The sequence below is a fragment of the Camelina sativa genome, chromosome 14 (genome assembly GCF_000633955.1).
Source record: "Camelina sativa cultivar DH55 chromosome 14, Cs, whole genome shotgun sequence".
Taxonomy (NCBI): Eukaryota; Viridiplantae; Streptophyta; class Magnoliopsida; order Brassicales; family Brassicaceae; genus Camelina; species Camelina sativa.
The window spans coordinates 23727704-23747900 of record NC_025698.1 but is presented as its reverse complement, the minus strand read 5'-3'; the positions used below and the strand labels follow the sequence as shown (position 1 = coordinate 23747900).

Genomic DNA, 20197 nt, shown 5'->3' with positions numbered 1-20197 from the left:
ATATGTGAGAAGGTTTGGAATGATGTTTAGTGACTGTAGACTTGAAAAACCCAAGAGAAGTTGAAATGATAAGGATAGTTTTGGTTGTATGGTTTAGTGAAATGGGAGAACTTAAGATCTTTTTTTTTTAGTTTCACCTCACCATGTAACTAAACTTCCTTAAACATTACAACATCCTTTGGATTCTTCAAGGCTATTTATTGACAGTAAACATTTTAATTTACATGAAGAAGTTGTAATCACAACACTCAGATGCTGAGTCTGCCAATAGTTTGAAAAGTGTAGCTTGGAGCTCATATCTACTTCTGAAAGGTTTAGATGTGGAGAGAGAGGCTTTCAGTTTGATTTGAGAAAAAACTCACAACAATTATCCTACTCTTATAATAAATCCTCAAAATCTTATCAATAACTAGAGTCAAAGTAATAAATGTTTTTGACTAAAGAAGTCTGATCTCCAAATGGATTTTTATGGCAAGAAAACTGTATAATCTTTGAACTATTCATTGTAAAATCTGAAATATATTTGACTAGATAAGATGATTATGTAACGTTTTGGGAGATCTACTGTATAATTTGAAATAAATCTAACTATATAACATCACATAAGTTTGACTATGAAAGAGAATCTCATAGTATGACCATTATGTAACATTTTTGGGGAATTCATTATCAATTTAAAAAAAAAATCGTTTACTAGATAACGCGACATAATTTAACTATCAAATATAATCTTATCATATAAGACAATTTTTGTAATAGTTCCCATCTTTGACTTAATAAGACATAAGTTTGATTATCAAATATAATTTAACTAGGGATTGGACCCGCACATACGTGTCGCACATACGTGCGGAGTTAATTTTAAAAGAACTTAGTTTGCAATTAGGTTTGGACTATGCAAAATTACATTTGTAATTATGAATGTTAAAAATGTTATTAACATTCATAATCCAAGTTTGTACCAATTTATTTTCAATTTGGTTTGGAAAAGAAGATGATTAGATTTAAGTACATTAAAAAATAGTAAGAGAAAGATAGTATATCTGTTTATATCTATTTCGGGAATCTGTCTCATCCCATATACGGTATGTCCTATTTTTTTAATTTTATAACCGTAGTTTTAATAATTTTTTATCAATATGAGATTGTATATTTTAGTCCAACAAATAAGGAAAGAGGTAAAAGATTCGCATCCACATAACATTTTATTTGTAAATATAATTATTTGGTATAGCATTTATAACATAAACTTATATTGACTTACCTTCATCAAATTTCTAAACGTTTGAAATAATAACCGCTTCACCATAAATTTTGGATTCACATGAAATGTAATTTAACTATCGTAATTTTATAATCCCATCTTGATATATTTATTTCTTATTCTTTTTTCTATGAAAAATAGTTTATATAATGTTTTTATTTTAAAAAAATTACATGTTCCCGTCTCGTTTCCGATCTTCCATATACATTAGATTTTTTAATGCAAAAAAATCATTTATACACATAAAAATGGGGTTAATTTCTAAAATTAAAATTATTAAAAATCATTTATACACATAAAAATGGGGTTAATTTCGTACCAACATATTAGTAAAACTAAAATTATTTGGGGTTAATTTCTGTGAACTAAAGTTATTTGTATTATTATCGTACGTTTTTATTAAGTTTAATAGTAATTTTAATTAATGTGTTTTTAGTGATAGTATTGGATTAGTTGGTAAGAAATACTCACAAAATGGTAATGGGCCTGTATATTTTCAATATAATTGGGCCGTAGAAAATATTCAATTTTTGATCTGTGAATGATTAATTGTAGTAATAAAATAAAAAGAAACATAAAAGAAACGAAAGGACAAAAAAAAATAAGGGTCTTCTTCTCCACTCCTCTTCGACTCAAATTCACAACGAAACTAATACGATTATAGATGAATCTAAATCGATATTCTTTTTTTCCTAAAACCTAGATACTTCATCAATATCTTCTCGTGGTTAGAGAATTGATTCTCTGAATGGGTAAGTTTAAAAGTTGGAACAGTCTTTTCAATTTCGTTTACCAATTGAATTTGTTGTTTGCCTTGGAACCTTAGATTTTATCAATCATTTAAATAGATTTTTGGTGTTGGATTTGGAATTTTACAGATTGTTTTAAACCTGGATTTTGTTGTTTACGCAGATTTTAGTTTCTTTTTTTTTGTTATAGGAAAGTGGCTCTCTAAATAGTCCTCTTTATATTTCATCAATCAGGTCAATGATTTCTCTAGGAGAAACTCAGATCTACCGTTACAATCACTGCTTTTTGATGTTCTTGGAAATTGATTGAACTGGTAAGTAAATGGTTTGATCTATTTCTCTATTTAAACCAAAAGTTTAATTTGTTATTTGATTTGTAAACTAATTGATGTGTTTTGTATGAATGTAGCCTTAACGTGGAATTTGTCCCATGTAAATTCGGTATGAGACTTTTTGATCCTTTAGATATTAGTCTGCTTCATATTCTGGTACAAAAATCTTATGAAATTACATTGTTTACTTGTCAATTCTTCTTTTAAAATCTGTGTATTTTTGACCTTGTCAGGATAAAAAACTGTTGAGGACTACGAATAAACCAAAGATAAGTATTGAAATCAATGTTAAGTTTAAACAGTTACATGTTTTTACGTTTTCAAAACACTAATACGAATTTGTTTTGTGGTAGGCTGATTCTGAATTTTGGTTATGATGACTACACTTAGAAACTGGCAGTCGAGTAAAGAATACATCAACACTTGATATATGTAAGTTTTTCAAGTTCTATAGTTATCTCAAACTTTTGGCGTTTAAATCTTGTCTAAACTTTTTAATTTTTTATGATTAAGAATGAAAAATTAAAGACAATACTTTTATTTGAGATTTTTTCAAAATTATTTTGAAAGGAAACAAATATTTTGTTTTAGACAAAATTTATGTAATAAGTTAGATTTGTTATTTGTTTTGTAAACTAATTGATGTCTTTTGTTTGAATATAGCCTTAACATCGAATTTCTCCCATGTAATTTCGGTATGAGACTTTTTGATCCTTTAAATATTAGTCTCCTTCATATTCTGTTATCAAAATCTTATGAAATTACATTTTTTACTTGTCAATTCTTTTTCTAAAATCTGTCTATTTTTGATCTTGTCAGGATAAAACTGTTGAGGACTACGATTACAAAAAAGGTAAGTATTGAAATCAATGTTAAGTTTAAACAATTACGTGTTTTTAAGTTTACAAAACACTAATACGATTTTTTTTTTAGCTTGATTCTGTTATGAGATTATGATGACTACACTTACAAACTAGCAGTCGAGTAAAGAATAATTCATCACTTGATACTTGTAAGTTAATCAAGTTCCATATTCATCTCCAATTTTTGGCGTTAAAATATTGTCTAATTTTTTTAATTGCTTATGATTAACAAAGAACAATCGAAACTCATCGGAAATTCAATTCTCGACTTGTCACTAATCGTTTTTAAATGTGGGTGCTATTGATTTCCTCAGGATATCAAATAGTTGAGGAACACAATATCAAAGATAAGAAACGGATTCAATCTTTCGTTAATACAATTCCGGTTTTAATTTATATAACTAAACTCTGATTAAATTTTATTTCAATCTTTAGGATAATCCTGTTTTTCCAAGAAGATGATTAAAGTTACAATTTGGAAGTGAATCAATGAAGAAGACATCTATATTTTATATAGGTAAGTTTTCCAAGCTTCATAATTGATTGTTTTGTCATATCTTTAAAATTCTCAGTTTTGTGATTGTTTATGATAAAAGTAAGTAATCTATATGCAAGATTTGTTAAAAAAAAAATTATAAAAAAATAAGCTTTGAATAGTGTGTTACTATTCAGTTTGTTACTTCAAACCACATAATATCTATACTTGAAAGATAAAATCCTTGGTCCTTAACGTCAGGTCCTTAACATAAGCTTTCACTGCTATTCCTTCTCAAAAACGTTTCTCTGTAACTGGCACCGTACTCTTATACACCATTCTCGATTCCTTTCATCCACTCTAACAATCCTTATGAAATACCAGAAGTAGTAATAGGTTATATATTCGGAAAAACGTAGAAATGTCAAATTATTTTATTACTAAAAATAAAGAAAATAGGATAGAAAAAATCATACCTTTATGAAAGATTTCTAAGCGAGTTATTTCAAATTCTGAAACACTTCTTTGAATACAACATTCGAGGGATTCCTTCTTTATTCACAATCAAAATCTTCAATCAATTTTTTGAGGTCACTCTTGAAACTGCAACATATAGCTGACCATGTGAAAAACATGGTCTAGGCAAATAGACTTACTTCGGTATCAGCCAATAAACTTACTTCGGTATCATGTGAAAAGCATAGACTTTGACGGGAAAATAAACTTACTTCGGTATCAGCCAATATCATCTCTATAGTCTCTCCAGTGTATGTTGTACATTGCTTCCACGTATGAACGATCTTGACTCTAATTTTCCATGTTGTTTTGAAGGCCTTAAGATCAGAGAGATTTGTGAAAGCATCGTTGACGGCCATCTCTTCTTAAAAGGTGATTATCTGACTTATTATTCTAGGTCTGAGGTGTTTGATCGTTTATGTCGTCTACGCTTGTTTATATAGAAATTTGACTTGTAAATTGTTCTGATTGTGGAAATGGTAGAATATTCTGTGAATCAATTAAAGATTGTCAGTTAATATTTTTATTTATTTAAGTTAGATTGATATGATTAAGGATGATTTTTTATGGTATTAGATTAATTAACTTTTTTGTTTGATATGATTGATATTACGTTTGGTAAGTTTTTTAAATCTAAATTGTTTGGATTCCCTGAATTTTTGCAGATTAAACTCCAAAGAGATATATAATGATTTACTTATAGCAAATGGTAAGTTATTTAAAACAGTTTACCAATCGAATCCCTGTTTTGTTGGAGATTAAACGATGAACCAAACTTATATGATTAGTATTCCATTTAAACCTGTTTTGATTTGGTGAGTTTTTGCAGATTTCAGAATCTGGAAACTTTGACAATTATTTACTACCTTGTGTCTCGGAGCTCAACCTTTAATTGTTATGGAAAATGGTAAGTTTTTTCAACTCGGTAATCTCTAAAATCCCGGATTTATTGGAGATTAAATGATAATAGAAAAGAATGTTGGTGCTTTGATTTATAATGCAAGTTGTTTGATATTTTTATCTACCTTATACGATTGCGAGAAACCGTTTGTTTGGACACATAGATACCTTATCAAAGATCCGAATACGTTAATAGCCAAACATAGAGGATCCGCGTGTTTTTCATTTTAAGATTACTTCTTTGCCCTCAATTGTTTTTTTCTTTGTTCTTTCCCTTTTTATTTCCTAGGGTTATTTCATGTCATACATGGTTTTTTGTTTTTTTTTTATCCCTAAGTGTTCTTCCCAATTAATAGTATAGATACATCGTAAGACGGTTTCATGTAACGCTTCGAGAGATCCACCGTGAAATTCGTAATACTTGGGGCTGTTATTGGAGATGTGATTACTAAATCCATATTGAATTGTAAATAATGGAAATCAAAACATATGGATTTTGAAATAACATGTTTTATCCTTGGATTTGAATCCTTCTATTTTACACTTTCAAATCCATGCAAATCTATTTAAAACAAAATGTGGATTTGAAATCCAAAAACAAATCATTAAATGAATAACATGGGATTTGAACAAGTATTTGTAAATCATATAATCAATAACACATAATTTTGATAAGTATTTTAAAATCAATGATTGAATAACACATTATTTTTGTATTGATTTCCAAATCCATTAAAATCATATAACTAATAATCACATACCTTTGACTTACGGTAATAAGACTGTTATTTGTGAAATTCCACAAAGAATTTGCCAACAAAAAGACAATTTCTAAAATTTTATAAGAACTCCTTATTACAAACTCCAAATCAATGATTCTCTAGATAAGAAGAATGCATATTAGCAGATCCAAATCTAATGAGCTAAAACCTAAAACCATAATGAGCCTAAATTAAAATATAAAAATCAAAGCCCAATAACAGGAAACATGAGACCTCCTCTGTCTCCGAAAGATCAAATCAGCGATTAGAGAAACAAAAAAAAAAAAATGCAATAACTGTTGACTTCCTAATAAACTTTTCTAGTAACGTTTTTGTATGATTAAATTAAGAATTTGATAGTTATATTAAATCTAACATAAATTTACCTTGAAAAAAATATTATCTATTGATTTTATTTTTTTTACGTTGTTATTGACAATGAATTACATTCAGTCAAACAAATTTATATTTAATATATATAATATATAAAAAATTATTATCTATAAGACTTGGTAACTTTTTCAGTGAAATTTTCATTTCAAGTTGCAATGAAAAACTAGTGTTCCATCATCATAGTGTTTTGTGTAGCATGGTTGTGTAACATTTTTGTGAGATTTAATATGTAATAAATATACGTTTTGACAAATTTAACAGAAATTAAATTATTTTTAACTACAGATTAACTATGTATATACACTGAGTCAGCCATACTTTTTTAATTCCACAAAAAGAAAAGAAAAATATGGGTCTTCTTGCACATTTTTATAAAAATAATTGAACTTAACAAAAATCCAACACAATATTTCTTCGTTTCTTTTGTTTTTTGTTGACATCTTTAAATATTTTCTTAAACATAAATTTCATTTTAATTAAGTATAAGATTCTCTTTTTATTTTCATTGTTTTGGTAAATCAAAACAAAAAAAAAAGTTTATTACATCTTGTTGAGTTGAACCAGAAAACAAGACCCCCTCAATAGTCAATAATAAATTACACCATTTAACAAATGAGAAACTTACAAAAAAATAAATCATCAATAACTTTTTTATTCAATGAAATAAATAAATAAAACTTAATATTTCTGAAAACTCCAAAAAAAACAAAATCATGGAAGTAGAAAATATTTCAAGGGATTTCGACAGCAATAACCAAAAAAATCTTTAATTCATTATCTAACCACTCTACATCTCTTAACCATAAAACTATCATATCCTATATATTTTATGTATAAATGACCATTTTATCCTTAGTACAAAACACCACCATCCCCTACCTACCACCTTCTCCGACTGTCGGTCACCTCCGACCTCTGGCTGCCGACAACCACCACCCTGGATTCAGCCATTGGCCACCACTCCTAACTCTGACTGCCGACTATCACCTACCAAACAATTAGAATACCAAAATGACAATTCTTCCTCCCACTCATCCTATTTTATTATTTTTTCGAATGATATGCTATATTTTTAATGAAATTATTGAATATGGTTATTCATCAAATTGGCTCATATTTTAATTATATCAGAGTACGTAAAAAAGAAAGAAACAAAAAAATAGCATATCCATCTTAGACAAGGGAGCCATTAATACTTTACCGACGTGATTCGTTGAATGTGGATGTTTTGATCTGAGAATAACATATTGGGTGTGAATTCATGATGATTGGATCCGTTGAATATGTGAGAAGGTTTGGAATGATGTTTAGTGAATGTAGACTTGAAAAACCCAAGAGAAGTTGAAATGACAAGGACAGTTTTGGTTGTATGGTTTAGTGAAATGAGAGAACTTAAGATCTTTTTTTTTTTAGTTTCACCTTACCATGTCAACTAAACTTCATTAAACATTACAACATCCTTTGGATTCTTCAAGACTATTTATTGACAACAAACACTCTGAGTCTGCCGATGGTTTGAAAAGTATAGTTTGAAGCTCATATCTTCATCTGAAAGGTTTAGGTGTGGAGATAGAGCCTTTCAGTTTGATTTGAGAAAAAACTCACAACAATTATCTCTACTCTTATAATAAATCCTCGAAATCTTGTCAATAACCATAGTCAAAGTTATAAATGTTTTTGACTAAAGAAGTTTGATCTCCAAATGGCTTCTTATGGCAAAACAAATGTATGTAATCTTTGAGCTATTCATTGTAAAATCTGAAATATATTTGACTAGAAAAGACATTTCTAAAATTCACAAATCTCTATCAGAGGTTAGAAGTAATGATTTTCTAGATCCAAATCTAATGGGCTAAAACTATAATGGGCCTAAATTAAAATATGAAAATCAAAGCCCAATAACAAAAACAAGAAACCTCCTCTGTCTCCCCGAAAGATCAAATCAACGATTAAAGAAACAAAAAAATGCCCGCCAAGATAAACCCTAGACTCGCATCTTGAGTAGATGAACACGTTCTTCAAACTCGGAAGCTTGATTCAACGCACTGCTTCTCAAATCTCTTCGTTTCCTTTCCCTAAATCTCGTTTCTTCTCCGATGGAGAAAGTGCGGTTTATCATCACGCGCGTTTGTTCAAGAAACCATTATCGACCAAGCTCAACTTCAATTTTTTCAACTCCGTGAGCCTTATGGGTTTCGTTTATCGACCCATACGAGTCATCGACACCGGACCCGATAGTTTCGGTGTTTTCACTACGCTTAGATTGAAACACCCGCTCTATCCTAACCGGAGCTTTAGGTCAGGTTTGTTCTATTCGCGTTTTGCTGGTTTCGATTATGTAATCTCTAAGATTGTTGCTTAATCGAAGATTTAGGGTATCCTTAGTTTGGGATTAGAAACTGATTCTTTTGGATTAGTTAGCCTTAATGATGTTTGATTATGATCTGTATTGTTCCTAAGCGGAGCCTTGTGATTGTTAAAGTCTTAGTTTCCAATAGCACAATGTAGATTCATTTGAAGATTGATGAGAGTTTCCTTTTGGATTAATCTTTGTTAATGTGATGATGCAACTCAATGACAGGATATATCTTAGTATGTGGGACGCGATGGCACGGATGTGTATGGCGCACCTGAAGCCAAATGATCACATACTTGTCTCAGGCCGCCTTGCTTCTTACAGCAAGAGCGCCAGCGATGAATCTTTCGGCTTAGATTTTGGTTACCAGGTATTTGTTTCAACAGCTTCTCCTGATGTCTTGTTTATCTACTACTTGTGTAATTAACTTTATGTAACTGTAATGTTAATAATATGTCTTCTTTGTTGCTTAAACTGTTTGTGAATTGTGAATGATTGCAGGTTAATGTGACAGAGGTGAATTATGCGGCGGTTCCACCAAGTCACATCTTAGATTCTCAGATGTCCGAAAAACCAATATCAGCAGCAGGTTATTATCTCTTCACTTCTACTCATCATCCCCTGTATTGGTAATGAATAGGAATCCACATTGAAACGTGTTGTATATCTTATGGTTTATGAATGGTTCTATTCATTAGTTTCTAGTGTTGCATACATTTTGCGAGAAAAGATGATAAATTTCCCGCTGAGATGAGCTTGTGTGTTTTTTTATTCCTGTTTCCTTAGAAGATGGTATAGAAGAGTCCTAGAATGATGAAATATACTTGTGGCAAGTCTTCTTTTCGAATCCGTACGAGTGGTGGGACAACAGAAGAAGTAAGAAGAACCCAAGGCAACCTGACTTTAAGCATAAAGACACAGGTGAAGCTCTCTGGCTTGGCTCAGATTTATCGGATTGGGTTACTAGACGACTTGACTTGTTAGACCAGAGAAAGCGTTTCGACAATGAGGAAAGAACACGTCGTGGCAGTCTTTCCGACTGGCTTTAGGATTAGGAAGAGATGTTCTTAGGGGTATTACAAGTGTGTTGCATCATCCTGAGAATGAGTGAGTCACTAACCATTTTAAAAAAAAACCTTTTTATATGGGATCAGGTTGTAGTTTTTGTGAGCATTGTACTCATCATAGTGCTCACTCAGAATCCTTACAGAGAGTCACATGTCTCAACTGTGGCTTTTTATATTGCAAAATACATTAATTGGTTAATTCTATTAATTTATTTTGATATGAAGGAATTTAATTGATTATTTTTTTTATTATAAACCTGCTGTCAATATAAGTGACTAACTGTCATTTTTTTTTTAATCCTGTAAGATAAATCTTATTGGTAAAAAATTCCATAATTCCTAAAGAATTTTGAACTTTGACGTCATCTATATTTATACTTTTTAGTTCAGCGGATACATAGAATAATGCTGGAAAAACAGAGAGCTACACTAAAACAACAAGCCAGCAAAATTTAGTCTTACCCACACACTTGAAACCACCGGCGAAGGAATGGGATCCCATCACTTAGCTTTTCATGATGAATGGTGTATCCGTGTATACTACTTGAGTAGTATAAAGATCCGTTTATATATATGGTAAAGGAACCTTGTACCAATCTGAACTGAAATATGTATCTCCTGGTTATTGTACTTGGGTTTGTAAGTTTCATTTAACTGAGCTGATGACATGACCATGTGTGTTTTTGGTTTTTCCTTAGAAGATTGTATAGGCGAATCAGAAAATGTTTCCACAAGCTTGCGGCAAGTCTTCAATACGAATCCATGCGAGTGGTGTGACAACATGAGAAGTAAGAAGAACCCGAAGCAACCTGACTTCGAGCATAAAGATACAGGTGAAGCTCTCTGGCCTGACTCCGGATTGGATTACTAGATCTAGACCATAGAAAGTGAAGCTACAACGAGGGGAAAACATGTCGTCGATTTAGGCTTCGGACGAGATGTTCTTGGGACGTTACAAGTGTATTGCATCACTCTATGATACATGATCCTGAGTGTGAGACAATTAATAACCCAACTTATAATCGTTTATTAGTTTTTTTTTTCTCACAATAATAGAAGACATAACCAACCTATAATCAATCTTAATTTTCACAATTTAGATTTAAGTCTGCGAAATGAGTGAACATGACATTGTTTTACTAATAAAAGTAAAACGTACAATTTTGTGAACAAAACCCAACAACTTGGCTCATATAAAGAACTTGGTAATATTTAGAAATGTAATATTTGACGTTTCTTTTAGGTTGGAATAGGACGACTTGGTAAGCATTTTATAGGGTAAATGCCTCAGGGGGGTCGCATCTGAAGACTCTGAAGTTGAAGGGGGCTAGCTTAAGCCACACGGCACTTAGACTTTTCTACTTTTCTCACTGAGAATGATTTTTGTGTCTTCGTTTCTAATTTCTAAATATCTAAACATGATTGGTCTTTTGACGTCAAGAACGAGTTTAGTAGTCGCAATCTTGCTTTCATGCTCTTTCAAGTCAAGTCTATTGGATTTGGAAGGACTCATAAGAGTCTTATGATAAGACTTTTAAGACTTTAAGTGGGGAAGAATTTTCGTCGAAAAGACTTGACTTTTAGTGGGGAAGAATTTTCGTTGAAAAGACTTCAAATCGGACCTTCATGTGTTTGTTTTATATATATATATATATATGTCGTGACCTGCAACACTAATGTACCATCACTACTTCATTTTCACAACTATGAAAGCTTTCTTATCTAATCAGAAAATGACTGTTCTTCTTCATTCCATCTGTTTCCTTTTTCTAATTTCAGGTTTTCTAAACACGTTTGTTTCTTCTACACAACACTTGTGTCATTCCGACCAAAGGGATGCTCTTCTTGAGTTCAAGAGTGAGTTTTCGATCATGAGTGAGTTTCCGAATCAAGAGGTTGTTTCCGATGGGTATATGATTATTTCATATGGGCCCTCGAATTCGAAGATAAAATCATGGGTGAATAAAAGTGATTGTTGTTCTTGGGATGGTATCACGTGTGCTGCTAAGTCGGGTAAAGTGATCGGACTAGACCTTAGTTCCAGCTTCCTCTATGGCCCGCTTAAATCCAAGAGCAGTCTTTTTAGACTGCGTGATCTCCGTCATCTGAATCTTGCTAACAACAATTTCAACAGTTCGCAAATACCAGCTGATTTTGACAAACTCATGGAACTAGAAAGACTAAACCTATCTAGCTCTGCACTTTCAGGGAAAATTCCAATCAACCTTCTTCAGCTAACCAAGTTGGTGTCTCTCGATCTTTCTTCTTCTGCGTATATTTATATAAACTATTTTAATTATTTATCCATTGATGAATCCTTTATTCATCTACTTGCTCAAAATTTGAGGAACCTTAGAGAACTGGATATGAGCGATGTAAACATTTCTTCAGAAATCCCCCATGAGTTTTCAAACATGCGATTTCTAAAATCACTACATTTTACCAACTATAGCCTGTTTGGAGAATTTCCAAGTAGTGTTCTTCTGACACCGAGCTTACAGTCCATTAGATTAAGCGACAATATAAATCTGAGAGGCAATCTTCCTGTTTTTCGTGAACATAACTCTTTGCTAGAGCTGACCATTTCCGGAACAGGCTTCTCAGGCCTCATACCTGACTCCATTAGCAGCCTCAAACATTTGACTTCTTTGACCCTTTCCTATTCCCAGTTCTCAGGGAAGATTCCGTTTTCACTTTGGAACCTTTCTCATCTCTCATATCTCGATCTGTCTTATAATAGTTTTGTAGGTGAACTCCCATCTTCAATTGACAATCTTAAACCAGTTGACTACTTTTACTGTTGCGCATAACAAGCTCAGTGGAAACTTGCCAGCTTCGATACTCAATTTTACCCAACTACGTAGACTCTCTCTCTCTTCAAATCAGTTCACAGGCTTCCTTCCACCAATCATCACCCAATTCTCCAAATTAGAGTCTTTTCGTGCTTCTGGTAATCCTTTTACGGGAGCCGTTCTTTCATCCCTAGTCCAGATTCCCTCATTGACTCATATTTATTTGAGTTATAACGTATTCAACGACTTTACTGGGATTGAGAATATCTCTCTGTTGCCTAATTTAGAAGACTTTTCTCTTGGAAGTAAACATTACAACAAAGTCGTTGGTCCAGGAGTTGACCTTAATGTATTCTCGCCTCTCAAGCAGCTAACCTTATTACATCTCTCGGGCATCCCTCTCACAATAGCAAATATCACTAATGATTCGGATTTTCCATCAAATTTGGGTACTTTGACATTGCGAGGCTGCAACATCACTGAGTTCCCTGAGTTCATAAGATACGAAAGAAATCTACAACAACTAGATCTTTCCAACAACAAAATCAAAGGTCAAGTACCAGCCTGGTTGTGGAGACTACCAAAGTTGTACTCTGTAAATCTCTCTAACAACTCTCTCAGCGGTTTCAATAGATCCTTAAAAGTTTCTCCGAGTCGAATCAGTTTTGTTGATCTAAGCTCAAATGCTTTCCAAGGACCACTCTTCATCCCACCCTGGAAGCATCTCGACTATTTTTCGGGTTCTAAGAATAACTTCACCGGGAAGATACCTCTCTCAATATGTGGACTAAGCTCTCTAGAAGTCCTAGATCTATCAAACAACAACCTCAACGGCTCAATTCCTTGGTGCTTAGAGACTCTGGTGATGAGTTCTCTTTCAGATCTAAATCTCCGTAACAACATACTCAGCGGCATTCTTCCTGAAATATTTCATAACGCCAAGAACTTAATCTCACTTGATGTCAGTCACAACCGATTAGAGGGAAATGTGCCAGCTTCTCTTGGTGGTTGCTCTGCCTTGGAAGTTTTGAACGTGGGAAGCAACACATTCAACGACATGTTTCCCTTCCACTTGAATTCTCTGCAGAAACTTCAAGTTCTTGTCATCCGCTCTAACAAGTTTCATGGCACATTACATAATGCTGATGGGGTTTGGTTTGGATTTCCTCAGTTGAAAATCATTGATGTTTCACATAATGATTTCTTCGGTACATTGCCATCTCATTACTTTTTGAACTGGACTGCCATGTCTTCCAAGAGTGATGATAATATAGGACCAGAGTACATTCAGAGTCCTTCAGGATATTACTACTTGTCACTTGTGTTGATGAGTAAAGGAGTGTCGATGGAGATGGAACGTATTCTTACAATCTACACAGCCATCGATTTTTCAGGAAATCAACTCCATGGACCAATTCCTGATTCCATTGGTCTGTTGAAGGAGCTTCGCATTCTAAACATGTCAAGCAATGCTTTCACGGGCCACATCCCATATACTATGGCAAACTTGACGAATCTGGAGTCACTAGACCTCTCCCAAAACAAGATTTCTGGTGAGATTCCTCCTGAGCTTGGAACCCTCTCTTCTCTCGAAGTGATAAACGTTTCACATAACCAGCTTGTAGGTTCCATACCACAAGGCACACAGTTTCAACGGCAAAAATGCTCCTCCTATGAAGGAAACCCTGGACTTAATCGTCCTTCCCTTAAGGATGTTTGTGGAGATATCAAAGTGCTAGCACCACCACAACCCGAACTGGTGGAGACAAAAGAAGAAGAAGAAGAATCATTCAGTTGGGTAGCAGCAGGTTTAGGCTTTGCACCTGGACTTGTATTTGGATTAGTGATGGGATACATAGTGGCTTCGTACAAGCATGAGTGGTTCATGAAGTTTTTTTTCCGAAGCAAGCAACGACGGACCACCAGAAATCATTAACGCATGCATTGCTGTTATATTCGATGAAGTTGGTGTTTATGATAACATCATAAATAATTTATTATATTTCATGAAGAAAAAGCAAGCGTGTGATGAACCAAGCCTTTATGTATTATATATTTGTATGTGATGAATCATGTATTAGAGGAATTGTCATATCGAAACTATGAGTATATTTACTCTGTTAGAAAAGCTTGAGATACATCAAAACATGTACCAAACAAAGGGATGTTATCATTACTACAGACATCAAAAACGATGTACATGGCACAAAGATTAGTCCTCAAATCATCATCATCACTCGTAAAAACACTCATTTATTGAATACTCGACTATAAGTAAAACCAGTAAGCTCCAAATTAGTTTTTAATGCAACGGATCAACAACTTGGCCGATGAACAGAATCACTCCTGTTATGTTCTCTGTGACCACCAACAGAAACGGATGATCCGCCACAAAATCTATCTCCTCTTCCATCATAGCCAAAGACCTTAGCTTTATAACTCCAGCTGATGCGGCTGCAGCTTCTGTTCCTTCTTCGTTCACCTCGATACAAGCTTTATGGAAAATATTAGATACGCATAGATTCTTCCCCATCTCTGGAGATTCAACCATCTTAGTTAGACCGTCTTCACCACTGAATGGTGAAGTCAGCCCCAATCCTTTCAAAACGTCTGAAGCGTCGAACCCGAAAGAGAATTTAAACTTAGGAACCTTGAATTCGCGAACTTTAACTTGTCGGCGTGGAATGTGGCTGTCCAAAAATCCAGGAGCAGAAACTATTTTGTCAAGTAGATCAGACAGTCCGTTGTTTGCATCGGGAAGATAAAAGTACATGGAGAATTGTCGTTTATCCTGTCCTTGTAAGTAAGGAAGTCCCAATACTTTGAACCCATCGTAAGCACTTACGTATTGTTTCTTCTTGCTGGTCATGAACGGTGCAGTCACTTTGTTACCATCAAGAAGGTGAAAGTCACCGTCTTTTGTGAACGACTCATCGAATTTCTCATTCCATGTGCCCTTGAAGTACAATGCATTAACAAAGATCAATTTGGTCATACTATCAGCTGATCCTTCTGGAAGAACCTCAGTGATGAGACCATTTGTCTCCTTTTCAGCCCATGAATTCACCTCAGTAATCACTTCAACAGCCTTCATAACAAAAAAAATCATCAACACACAAAACCTTATCAATCAGTAAAATCAATCACAAACCTTTAAAACATTACTACCACAGCTTTCAAAACATAACCATCAACATAAACCCGATCACTACATCAAACCACAAACCACTCAAGTTTCAGACAAACCAAGATTCATAAGAATCAATTATCATATACAGATCCTCACGGCAAACCTAAGAAACAAAATAATCATCAACATAAGAAGCAATATACAGATCCTCAGTGAAACTCAAAAACAAAAGAAAATCCACATTTTGTTCTTTAAATGTGTCTAATACAGTCCACACAAAGTTCCTAATGATCAAAAGAACTATAAGTCTCCATGTTTTAAAACCCTACAAACAGAACCAGAACAGAGTAATCGTCATTCGTCAACATAAACCCTAACAGTTACTCAAATCACAAGCCACTAAAATTTCACACAAACCAAAGATGCATAACAAACAATGGACCATCACAAGATACATACATCACAAAGTAACAACAAATCCACATATTGGCCTTTGATTGTGTCTACTAAAGAGTTTAAAGTCCACACAAAGTTCATAACCATCACAAGATACTAAGCCTATCAATGCTTTCAAACCCTAGATCACAGAACCAAGAACGTAGCAATCAAATTGGAAAAACCAAATCAGAACCTCACCTTAGATTGGAAATCAGCTTGATTCGAAGCAGCTCTGTAAGAATCTTCCAGAAGCTTCTTAAACGACGGCTTAAACGAGAGAGACTTATCGATCCAGGCGCCATTAGCGACCGAGAGCTTCGGACCACCGTTAGCACTACCGTCAGCGAGAACAGCGGAGACGATATCGGAAGAGAAAGTATTGAGCTGATCAGTGGAAGAGAACTTGAGAAAAGAGAGGATCTGATCTCTGGTACCGCCGGTGGATCCAGCGGCGATTACACTGAGCACGACGTTGATTGAAGCCGGAGAGAAGATGACGTTGGAGTTTTTAGAGACGGTGGTGATCACGTGTTTCGCGAAACTCATTGAGACTTGGTTTTGCATCGAGATTGATTCACGCATGTCCATTTTCGCCGGAGGTTGTGGTGGTGATGATGACTGGTCGACGAGTTTGCTGTGTATAGGAGGAGACGGTTGAGATAATTTATTTATTTTTAGAGAGCATACACATTTGAATATTATATAGTTAAGTAAAGATTATATAAATTGACATGTCGGTCATTTTTATTTTATTTTTTAGACACGACTCTCTCTATATGTCGGTCAATGACTCAATGGTATAATAAGAGTCAAGTGATCTAATTTTTTGTTTAATTGTGGGTTTTGTGGATTAGTCTCTGCTCTAATAGCTGGTGTTGGATATGGGCTTTGCCCCCAACATTTATAAGGCCCAAACAGGAGATTCTCAGAAGATTTTGGGCCAAAAGTTTTGGAGCAAACCCAACAGGCTGCAAGAGCAAAATCGTCATTTTACCAGGAGACCGAGTAAACCCTAGGTCAAGGTCCCACTATAAATACTTGATGTCACTGTCATGTCAGGAGATTCACTTTTTGGGCAATTAGAGAGAAGAGCTGTATTTTTCGTATTAACTGCGCTTTACTCTTTAATTGTCATTTTCCGCAAACCATTCCTCAAATTCTTCGTTAATAAAAAGACCTGCTCCGATATATTCCTACTCAAATACGTATTATTTATATTGTCGATTTCATACATTAACAATTTGGCGCCCACCGTGGGGCGTACGGAATCTTTTCTTTGACAGCAAGAATTTGAAGACTAGGGCGTTTTCGGAGAACCAGAAGCATGTCTCACACCGATCTCTCCAGCAACGAAGGCGTCGAGTCCTCTGCGCCCCGATCTCCCGCAGCTCGCGCGGATTCTCCAAGGCCAACCATATGGGGCCGCACCCGTTCGAGAACGAACCAGCACCAGGACGTCAATGCAACCAACCGCGAAGCCGTAGGCGCTACGCGCGTCGCACCAACCAATGGCCTAGCCAATGGCGCTATCCCTCCAGAGTGTGCAGCCGTAGGCGACAATCCAGCTGACCGCGAAGCCGAAGGCGCCACGCACATCGCCCAGACCAACAGCGTAACCAACGGCACTACTCCGCTTGATCGTACAGCCAACGGCACCGCTCCAACTAACCGCGTAGCCGCTACTCCCGGCCGTGCGCGAAGAGGCGTAACTATCAGTCAGGCCGCACTCGATGAAGTTGTACGGAAAACCTTAGACCGTATGAGTGGCCAAGCAGCACAGATGGACCATACGCGACCACAGTCTGACTTCCGATGGGCTCGAGACCAAGACGCACTGGCACCGCGCACTCCGCGAGCTGAGCGCAACGTTCCAAAAGCCGAGCACAACGCTCCAAGAGCTGAGCACAACGCTCCAAGAGCTGAGCACAACACTCCGCAAGATGAATTCGGCACCCCGCGAGCTGAGCACTACGTTAGCGAAAGACCTCGGCTCCCGTCAATCATCGTTGGACCCAATGGCGAGCAGCCGAGAGTGCACTTTCAGGCTGACCGGATGCATATGGATCGACGTGCCGAGCTAGGTCAATCAGAAAATGCGGAGAATCGCGCCCTCAAGCAAGAGCTTCAGCAGATGCAAGTCCAACTAAAGAGGATTACGTCTCAGATGCATCGCGTAACAAGCACGGCACCGGAGCTGGAGACCGTTCTGGCAGAAGCGCGACGTTCTCCGTTCACCGCAAAGGTTTCAGGTGTCAGAGTTAGACGCAATCCTGACACCAACAAGAACAAGCCGATACCGTATGACGGAAAGGGGGATCCCACGGTTTTCCTGAAATCGATGTCCATTCACATCGGCAGTTCGTACTTCTCACCAGAAGAGGAGGACGCGGGAAGTTGTCAGCTGTTCGTCGAGAGCTTGACTGGCGAAGCATTGAACTGGTTCTCGCGGCTGAAGGCTAATTCGATCGATGGTTATGAAGCACTTACAACCGCCTTCCTCCAGCATCACCAATGCTTCATGCGTACGCCCGCGTCGAATGCTGACTTGTGGAGAATGTATCAAAAGCCTAACGAGTCATTGCGGACTTTCATGGAAAGATTTAAGGGTGTCGTATCCCAACTCGCTATAAGCGACGAGTCCGCCATTGGCGCGTTGAAAAACGCACTCGCCCGTGGCACCAGATTCAAAGACGACTTAACAATCCTCCCCGTCACAAGCCTAGGCGAAGTACTCGCGCGTGCTAATCGGTACATCCAGGTCGAGGAGGATGAAAGGAACCCCGACCAACCAAAAATTCCAGAAAAAATCCCAAGCTCGAAAAACAAGACGGTAGAAGAATACTACGAACCACGACAGCATTACACCAAAGATTACGCCAAAGGCGAAAAAAGAAGGAGGGCAACGATGTTCGCTATCGAAGGCAACGAGCACCAGCAAGGCAAACGTTGGAACAAGTACGATCGTGAAACTGATGGCCATACCCACAAGGGAAAACGCGGTTATTGCGAATTCCACAAATTTGGAGGACATTCTACGGAGGATTGCAAAACACTTTAATACCTCCTCTTCCACAAGTACAAGAGAGGTGACATTGATGTAGAACGAGAACGAAGAAAGGTTAACACGCATAAGGACAATCCGTACTGTTTGGCAGATCAACAGCAACACGAAAGGCAGCGTGAAGAGGAAGCAACATTACAGAATGACCAAACAAGAGCTCAACATGACCAAGCAAGAGAAATCGCTCGCCTGCCTCCTCCCCCGAAACGAAACCATGACGTGGAAGAGCACGATGAACCACCAGCACCTCGCCGAAGGATCAACATGATCATGGGCGGCTTATCAACATGTCGCGACTCTGTACGGTCGATCCAGGCCTACTGCCGCGAAACAGAAGTAAAACGCAACTTGCCCTCCCACACCAACATGTTCAAAACATCCTCCGATCCAATTACGTTTACTGAAGAAGACGCACTAAACGTNAGAGAAATCGCTCGCCTGCCTCCTCCCCCGAAACGAAACCATGACGTGGAAGAGCACGATGAACCACCAGCACCTCGCCGAAGGATCAACATGATCATGGGCGGCTTATCAACATGTCGCGACTCTGTACGGTCGATCCAGGCCTACTGCCGCGAAACAGAAGTAAAACGCAACTTGCCCTCCCACACCAACATGTTCAAAACATCCTCCGATCCAATTACGTTTACTGAAGAAGACGCACTAAACGTGAGTCCCAACAACGACCCCCTTGTCGTGGAAATGATAATTGGGGAAAGCTCAGTAACGAGAATTCTCATCGATACCGGAAGCTCGGTTAACGTGATATTCAAAGATGTGCTAATCCAGATGGAAATCAATCTACGTAACACAACACGCGACACGCAGCCTTTGACGGGATTTGACGGAGACACGATAATGACTGTTGGAACTATCACGCTTCCGATCTACGTTGGCGGTACGATGCACTGTGTGAACTTCGCAATTGTAGATAAACCCATCGTCTACAACGTCATTCTGGGAACACCGTGGCTTCACAAGATGCGCGTTGTGGCTTCTACCTACCACCAATGTGTCAAATTCCCAAACGCGTACGGAATCTACACGCTGCGCGGAGATCCTCTAATGGCACGAACTTGTTTCATCATCGAGAAGAAGAT

At 36.5% G+C, this 20197-nt stretch overlaps 2 protein-coding genes, 1 long non-coding RNA gene and 1 pseudogene across 3 annotated transcripts; 3 read left to right on the top strand and 1 right to left on the bottom strand.

Moving 5' to 3' along the window:
• Positions 2658–5197, top strand: LOC104742277. Its single transcript, XR_760492.2, has 8 exons — positions 2658–2777; positions 3009–3040; positions 3165–3198; positions 3279–3357; positions 3523–3725; positions 4515–4571; positions 4865–4908; positions 5029–5197. It is a non-coding gene; the product is annotated as an uncharacterized LOC104742277 (long non-coding RNA).
• LOC104742276 lies at positions 8211–9864 on the top strand (annotated as a pseudogene).
• LOC104743917 (receptor-like protein 12) lies at positions 11548–14404 on the top strand. The gene is made up of 2 exons (XM_010464947.1): positions 11548–11922; positions 12425–14404. Exons 1-2 carry the CDS (start codon positions 11548–11550, stop codon positions 14402–14404), a joined length of 2355 nt encoding a protein of 784 aa, XP_010463249.1.
• Positions 14619–16733, bottom strand: LOC104742275 (serpin-ZX-like). Its single transcript, XM_010463267.2, has 2 exons — positions 16235–16733; positions 14619–15556 (listed from the first exon to the last, which is right to left on the bottom strand). The coding sequence occupies exons 1-2, from the start codon at positions 16622–16624 to the stop codon at positions 14771–14773; spliced, it is 1176 nt and encodes a 391-aa protein (XP_010461569.1). The 5' UTR covers positions 16625–16733; the 3' UTR covers positions 14619–14770.

What these genes read in the sequence shown, in the direction of transcription:
- LOC104743917 (XM_010464947.1), top strand. Translation starts at nt 11,548, where the DNA reads ATGAGTGAGTTTCCGAATCAAGAGGTTGTTTCCGATGGGTATATGATT. An exon ending in TTCTTCAGCTAACCAAGTTG is followed by an intron (nt 11,923 to 12,424) that starts GTGTCTCTCGAT and finishes ATAGTTTTGTAG; the next exon opens with GTGAACTCCCATCTTCAATT.
- LOC104742275 (XM_010463267.2), bottom strand. Translation starts at nt 16,624, where the DNA reads ATGGACATGCGTGAATCAATCTCGATGCAAAACCAAGTCTCAATGAGT. An exon ending in AAGCTGATTTCCAATCTAAG is followed by an intron (nt 15,557 to 16,234) that starts GTGAGGTTCTGA and finishes TTTGTTATGAAG; the next exon opens with GCTGTTGAAGTGATTACTGA.